At 31.3% G+C, this 7,955-nt stretch overlaps 1 protein-coding gene across 1 annotated transcript; it reads right to left on the bottom strand.

Moving 5' to 3' along the window:
* Nucleotides 1-1,206: 1,206 nt before the first annotated feature.
* LOC136972074 (A disintegrin and metalloproteinase with thrombospondin motifs adt-1-like) lies at nt 1,207-7,318 on the bottom strand. The gene is made up of 15 exons (XM_067266618.1): nt 7,234-7,318; nt 5,378-5,664; nt 4,374-4,539; nt 3,689-3,909; nt 3,522-3,605; nt 3,330-3,457; nt 3,187-3,236; nt 2,980-3,121; nt 2,783-2,917; nt 2,566-2,716; nt 2,395-2,490; nt 2,166-2,320; nt 2,004-2,070; nt 1,670-1,784; nt 1,207-1,595 (listed from the first exon to the last, which is right to left on the bottom strand). Exons 1-15 carry the CDS (start codon nt 7,316-7,318, stop codon nt 1,207-1,209), a joined length of 2,271 nt encoding a protein of 756 aa, XP_067122719.1.
* Between the last annotated feature and the right edge of the window lie 637 nt (nt 7,319-7,955).

Below are 7,955 nucleotides of genomic sequence, written 5' to 3'. Positions count from 1 at the left end.
ACGACGTTTATGGATGGCTATAGGTACAAAATTTCAAATAACAGGTAGGTCTAGTAGAATCGATATATAGGCCTAGTATTTAGATCACACGTTCTTTATTTAAATTCGGAATACAAGTTTATTAATTTAAATATTTTTTATATTATAGCAGAGGAAGCGAAGAAAAAAATGGAAGGTACAAAGGAATAGATATATGAGAGGAAAAAATAAATAAAATTTGCACTGTTAGTAGCAGTGATGTTTCCTATTCGGTCAGAATTTTTACGTATGTGTTTTCTGGCATAAAAGCGTAAAGCCTGGACTCCACATTACCGGAATCCGCGACGTAATCGTAAAACTGAAAGCCAAACTGACGAAACTTTCAGTTTTGGAACGTTCAGTTGGACAGAAACAAGACTGAAAGCAGAGTTAAAAATTATTTAACTTTTCCGTTTTCGTTCCGCGCTTCTGTCGTACTGCAACCAATAAAAACGCAAGGATTTGTGACGCGTAGTCACGTGTACTTTGATTGTAGTAATGGCGGAAAGTGTAGCGAAAAGGACGAGGAAACAAATAGATTTGGAATTATTCATTGAAGAAGTTAGAAAATACGACAAAAAATGTAAATAATTGAAAGATTATTAACAATTTCATTGTTAATAAATGCAGAGAAAGCAAGGCAAAATCCGTAGCGTCGTCCATCTTTGACTCTACGACAATTGCAAAACTGATCAACAGATGGCGCAGTTCCACGTAACGTGCTAGTGGAGTCAAGTTAAAACGAAAACAAAACTGAAACGAAAACTCTGTATGTTTCAGTTCTGTTTCTGAGTTTTGTTTCAGGTAATGTGGAGTCCAGGCTTAAAACAGAAACTGAACTGAAAGCTGATTTCTGATTCAGTTTTCTGCCACACAATTTTATGCATGTGTGTTCCTGGCCTAAACAAGCAGCATCTAGACAACTGTGTGATTGGTGGGTTGTCTGAATGCAGCCTGTTAAATTTTTCGACAGTTTCATTCTGACTGCAGGCTCCCACTATCAAAATAACTTGAATTCGTTCCTTGGTTGTGCAATTTTTTAATATAAAATACTACAAATTAATTAAGTACTTTTTAATTAAAATAAAAACTGCATAATTCATAAAAACATATTGTAAGATACAATTCAATTAATTTCTACAAGTATTTAATGCTTATGAATTTAAAATAACACAAAAAATCGATGATTTATACATTGGAGGAAATGGAGTCAATGACGTAATCTTCTTCGTTGGGTTTTTCAAAATCACCAGATTTTGGTTTTGGTCTATTTGCAGATTTCTTATACTCGAAATATTCCTTTAATTTCTTATCTACATCAGCTTGTTTAGGTCTGGCATTATTCAGAATATCTATTGTAACTTCTGGCCTTAACGATTTTCCTCCTTGATTTCTTGCCTTTGCTGCTGGTTGGCACAACCTCGATTGACAATAATAATCTCTCTTGCCATCATTATGACACCATGTTCCATCTGGGAAATAAGTATCCACATCCATATCATTCAGTTCGTGACGCGGTGTATACCACGAACCAGTCTTTGTTTTGCAAAATACAGCGCATGATTGCCAGCTTCTGTCTTTAATATAAATGCAAAAATCTTAGAATTCTGTGCACGCTAATGTCCGAATTATACATACAGTCTATGCTTACCCCCTTCCTCGTGAGGAACCTGAGTTCCTTCAGCAACGACGTCGGGAACATACTTGGAAAATTGTTCACATCTCTCGGTAGCATATTTTACAACGTCTACTCGGCTTTTACATATCTGAAAATGGATAATTACTGTAAATATATGGCACTTAACAAGTAATTTTGGCCCATCCCTCACCACCTGACCGCCTAATTGTATTCCTGGCAAAACACACCGGCGAGCTTAATCAAAAAGGCTTTCTTGGTGCCCACAAGGTGGAAAGAGTTTTAAAGATCATATTAATTAAAATAAGAAGTCATTGAAAAGTTCAAAAATAATTGAAAGTGAACGTACTGAAGAATCGTCACATAATTTTACAGTAGTAGTATCGCCATGACAAACATCCTCTGTATTTTTCGGCCTGAAAGAAAATTTTTTCACATAATTTTCAAACCTTAAAATTTAATTGTGTTAAATTTTGGTCAATATACTAAGACTATTCTGACAGACACACACTTCGGGTTATCGCATCTTCTTCTATTCTTCTGAGCCCCTTTTGACTTTGTAATGCAACCAGATTCACATTTTCCTTTCTCCCAAGCGCTCCACCCACCGGAAACAACTTCTATTTTCTGGTCACCCCACGGCACACATTTTCCATCTTTGCACCACTGGATTTTAAATAAATGGAATGTTAATATAAGTATTTTGATTTTAATAATTTTTTTATAAGATTTATACTCACGTTTTTACTTCCGCAAAACGTGCCATCAAGTGCGGGTCCTGCCGAATAATATCCAATCCTGTTAGGACTCTTGCAAAGGGTCTGTTCACAAACTGACTGAAGAAAGTTTTAAATTCGCTATTATTTATTTAATTTCAAAAAGTTTATCAATAAAAAGTTATTAATTCTTACATCCAATACAGTATCATTATACAGAATGGCTTCTTCGTCCTTCAGAAAAACACGGCATTGATCGTAAGCATCCCAAATTTGTCCAGGTACCATATTATATTTTTTATGATCATTTTCATTAGAATCTTGCTTATCAATTAGACAGTCTTTTCTAGAAAACAAAGAAATTATTTCACTCTAACACCAGAGTAACTCGTGTTTTATTTAATTTACTTACTTTAAATTCTTCAACACTTTAGAACTGCAAGAGGACCAAACTGTTTCTCCTTTACTTCCTCGACTTGGTGACATTATAAAGCCATTTGAAGCGCAATCCTTGTTTAGAGGAGGTCCATCGTGATACATACCCAAACTATAAAAAATTAAATTGTAAAAAATAATTTTTTCCGCAGAAATAATTGCTATGTTTCTTACTTATGAGCCATTTCGTGAGCTGCTACATAAGTGGACATGAGTCCAGCTGAAGGATATGGTCGTCCTATATCATTTACAGCGCCAAATTCTGATATAACGCATGAGTGAGCCTTCATGCACACTCCTCCCACAGGGGCGAGGCCTGAAACGAACTTTACAATAAGTATTCATAATTTGTGAGTCGTTTATATGTAAATTATATCTCACCCATTGTAATTCCGTTCTTTTTCCCTTTATCCATTCCAAAAAAATTCAGACTGAAAATACATATAATAATTTAAATTAATACAGTTTTAATGATATATTTATGTATGAAAATCAATTTAGAATGAAATTAGAAAATGACTTACCCTGAGAGATAAAGTGCCATATCCCAATGACCAGGATCATCATCAGAAGATGGATTTTTCTTAGATTGATACTTGCAAAACGATGTTAATAAAGCATCTTTTTCACCATCATGATGAGGTAGATCACTCTAAATATACGTTTAACATAAATTTAAGTAAAATACAATATAAAAATCTTTTACATAAACTTACAGGTTGCTTTTTTTGAATTTCGAGATGTACTAAAGTAATGTGAAGTTTTCTTTGTAAGGCCTTTTGGTAATACAACGCTTGAATCTGTAAAAATTAATTTATATAATGGCATGTAATTGACACTAAGAATTATAAAAAATACATTATAGAGCCACTTAAAATTTCACCTGATTTACGAATCCCAATAACATATCGCGCAAACTTTTGTCATCGTTTTTCACGACTGGCATAAGTCTTTTATACGCTGCTTGATCAAAAAAGACTGCTAATTCTAAATATAACTTATTATTGGATCTTCTCCCTTTTGTACTTGTTACTTCATCACTTTTTTCGCTATCGAAAGGTTTTAGATTCGGCAAAATTATTTCATCATCCCACATCTCTGAAACTAATTCAAAAATAAAAGAAAACTTTCACTTGTCTTGTTCAAGATGATTGTAACGGATTATGAACAGTCTGTGGCAATCATAATCTGTGAATTGTAACATCTTCAGTTATGCATCCAATCTCCAGCTGTGGCGTTAAAAATTTAATGCTTTTTCTATGGCAAAACCCTTTTCCAAAAATTCTCAAAAATCGAATGAAACTTTACTTTTTTCCCACTTTAAAAATTCGTAGAAAATTAACGAATTCGATTTTCAAAAATCTAAACCGTAAGTTAATAAAAGAATTAAATGTAGTTTTAATGCCAAAAAGTGTTTGATTCTATCTGCTTCCATTTTGAGCATTTATAGAAAAGGATTTTCCCATAGAAAAAGCATTAAAGCTTTAACTCTATCAGCTGGAGATCGCGTTTATAACTAAAGAGGTTAAGATCAATCTTATAATGAAATTAAATGAAATTTTGCTTACCTTTCCTTTTCATTTCAGAATATTCAGAATTTTGATGAATAAAATGAGGTATATCATCGAAATTAATTTCATTATTTTGACGGAGTAAATGTCCTAATTTTAAACGCAAATGTCTTGGTAAAGGTTTTAAAGAAACTATCTTATCGGGGAGAATTAACATTCCTGTCTGTAAAAGAGAAAATTAAATTTTGTAAGAAGCAAGTACTGTACACTGATTAAATGTAGAAAAAAATTCACAAAATAATTATCAAATTTGTGAGTAAAAAGTATAATTTTATAATATTAAATTAATGCGAGCCAATGGCTTCGGGGCATCCTGCATCAAATCCGGGCGATCAAAAAACTCCAGGAGTATTTCGGGGATTGGTCTCTATTTGTAGTGACAGATAGAGACCGACCCATCATGTGCTTCGCCAAGCATATGATGGGTACGATTAAAAAGGCCCTCTTAGTTCCCACATAAAGGAAAAAGTATTAAATTAATATCAAACATTTGTAAAAAGAAAAAAGACTAATAAATTTTTTGTTAAAGTATCTTTACAAAAATAAATTAAACTTTAAAAAAGATTAATTTATTAACGCCAGGCATCTACATGTAGACCATTAATGCGTTGACATTAGGGTTCCAGCTCTGTTTATAATTATTTTCGTTACGAGTTAAGAACGCAATAGAACCCGTGATGACTCCTTATTTGTTTTCATTGAGGTCATAAGTACTCATATGGTCGATCAGGCCAACCTAGAATAGATATTGAGAATCAGGTGGAATAGCATTAGTTGAGAATGGGGAATAGCGCTTCGATCCTTATTTCCCATGATACAACATGGAAGTCTGGATCTGATTCGAATTTGGATCGCTCCTTGTGATAGGTTAAAATCCCGTCGATGATTCAAGAATGCCTTTACTACGTGATCATGTGACATGCACTAATCTAAACAATTGCATTTTTGAATAATAATTGTTATACATGTAAATAAATAAATAAATAAATGAAAAGTTTTACCATTTCTCCTTGTGCATTTTCTGCACAGTTGCTAACAGCAGCTGCGACATCATTATTATATGCTATATAATGGCAATTTTTCCCTGAAAAGTTTGAAATTTTTTCTCCATCAGATGAAACTTCCACAATATTTAGCGACGGAGATATTAAATTTCTATTTTCTTCTAAATTCAAATTTAGATTGTCTCCTTTTAATCGGAAGCCGGCTCTATCATCGTTTTCAATATGGCGTCCTTGTCGTTTGCTTATGTTTTTTGTTCCGACATAAACAACTTCGTAATCTGGAACTATTAATCAATCTCTTTTTAATAATATTTTCATTTAAATATCTCCGCAAGTAATTTTATAAGAAAAAATATTAAGATATGTTTTCAAAAAAGTTGTCTGCTTTTATTATTTAAAAAGAAAACAACCAATCAGCATTTCTTTCTAATAAATTACTAAGTTATTTTAACATAGAGTAAGGAAATACAGACTAAGTTGAGGCGCCTATTTGCTCTGATACAATTTGCCCGCCATATTACCGGAGGTTTCATGTTGCGCTTAAACAGCGACACATTGCGTGGTTTTCGCATGCAATAATAATTTAATTAAATGCTGCTGCTACCCATTTCATAAGTAAATGAATGTTTTATATACTATTTAACCTTTTATTAAAAGTATATTTATAGAATTTTAGTAGGAATAAAATATCTTTAGTAAAAACAAGATTTTATTATAATCAATGATATCCATTTATATCATTTCTAAAGTGGATTTTCGTAATGACATGAAATTATTTCAAGTGATGAAATTACTACAGTATTTATAAGTATTTAAATATCTTTAATCTGTAAATATAATGAAGTTAACTTTGTTTCAATGCTTTATATAATTAGAAAAATTATGCATTAACAATAGATATTTACTTTTTATTGATCATAAATATTTTTCATTTATTTTATTTTTTTAAATTGTAAATCTATTATCATCAAATCTACAATTATCTTAAATTAATTATTGATTTGCATCAGTAAAATTATTCTTTCTAAAATAAATATAAAATGTAAATCAAAATAATTTGTTTGATTTTTTAATAATGTTTGGAAAGAAGTTAATCTTAAAATGTACATAAAACAAAATATATATATAGTCGAACCTCCAGTATAGGCCACCCCTGAAGAGAGGCCATTTATTCACGAACTCTTTTTAACAAAAATAGCCTCTAAACAAGGGCCATTTTTATGTTTTCGTCAGTGGCCGTTATTCAGAGGTTTGCATATATTTGGCTAAAAAGAAAATATTTTCAAGGAAACTAGTCGCATATATATATAATGTCAACAGTATACTAGTCAGCATGTATACTAGTCAGCATGTATACTAGTCAACTAGTTATATATATAACGATTGGCTTCAAACTGGCTTGAAACTAGCTTAACACTATCTTATATTAATGTGTTGACCAGTGTTGACCTGTAAGTGATATCCAACAAATTAGAGTGTATCAGGAAATCTTGCAACTCACTTAGAAACTTAAGCTTTCTATGAAAGTTACATTCCGTAATGTTTAGAGTGCTACAACTTAATTATTAAAATAGACCTAATATCAACGCTTTACTAAATCTGTTTTAGTATTTTATTATTAAAACTTTATACGAGACACAGTGAAGTGTCTCGAAAACCAAGTTAGATCATCAAATTACAATACAATCTCCACATTCTTTTTAACCTAGCAATACTTTTCGAGGAATATCAAATATTAAACATTTCAAAATCATAGTAAATCGCAGTTGAATGACTTCTAGAGACTTACAACACTCCAAATATTTATAAAATTTCTATTAAAGAAAGATTAAATATAAAATAAAAGTACTTACCGTCGTCGTATCTATCCACATTAAATATACCTCTTAATTCTTCTTTCGTTAAGAAACGGTGTAACTTTTGTAATGCCTTAAACATGTTTAAAAATAAGGAGAATGCCTTAAACATGTTTAAAAATAAAGAGAATGTATATATATATATGCCTTAAAAAATACAAACAGACAGTCAAACTTACCGGTATTTTAAGAGACGATGTTTCAAATACAATAATAGCAGATAATGTGAAAAATATCAGCAAAAAGTATTTCATTGCTTAAACGTAAACGACCCGAAACCTGAAACGGCAATGACACAGGACGGATTTTACTGATATAATAATAAGAATAGAAAGGAATTAAATATATTTGTGGAATAATATCCGATTTCGAAAATGCGCTTTCTTTGAAAATACTACACCTTTTATAAAATGAGGTCAAATAAATACTATCTGCCTCATTTTTAATTGATTTCCTGTTAGTTTTTACTTTTTTTCTCCCCTGTCTCTCTGTACAATACATAATACCGATATTTATAATTGATAAAAAAAAAAGGTTTATTGTTGATATATCTTACACATATAAATAAATATTTATATATTTACAGTCGGACCTCCAATAACGGACACCTCCCAACACGATCACCTCTTAACAGGCCGCTATTCGAAGGTTTGACTGTATTATATATATACTGTATATATATTAATTTATTTATTAATCTTTAAATTTTTCTGGCAGGT

This window comes from Centruroides vittatus, unplaced genomic scaffold (genome assembly GCF_030686945.1).
Source record: "Centruroides vittatus isolate TY-2023 unplaced genomic scaffold, ASM3068694v2 contig_2787, whole genome shotgun sequence".
Lineage (NCBI taxonomy): Eukaryota > Metazoa > Arthropoda > Arachnida > Scorpiones > Buthidae > Centruroides > Centruroides vittatus.
This window is presented reverse-complemented; position numbering and strand designations above follow the sequence as displayed.

Excerpts from the sequence above, each read along its gene's own strand:
- LOC136972074 (XM_067266618.1), bottom strand. The coding sequence starts at position 7,318 with ATGTTTAAGGCATTACAAAAGTTACACCGTTTCTTAACGAAAGAAGAA. Across the intron at positions 3,237-3,329 it reads ATGGCACTTTATCTCTCAGG|TCTGAATTTTTTTGGAATGG; the intron begins GTAAGTCATTTT and ends ATGTATTTTCAG. Across the intron at positions 2,918-2,979 it reads GCTCACGAAATGGCTCATAA|TTTGGGTATGTATCACGATG; the intron begins GTAAGAAACATA and ends AATTTTTTATAG.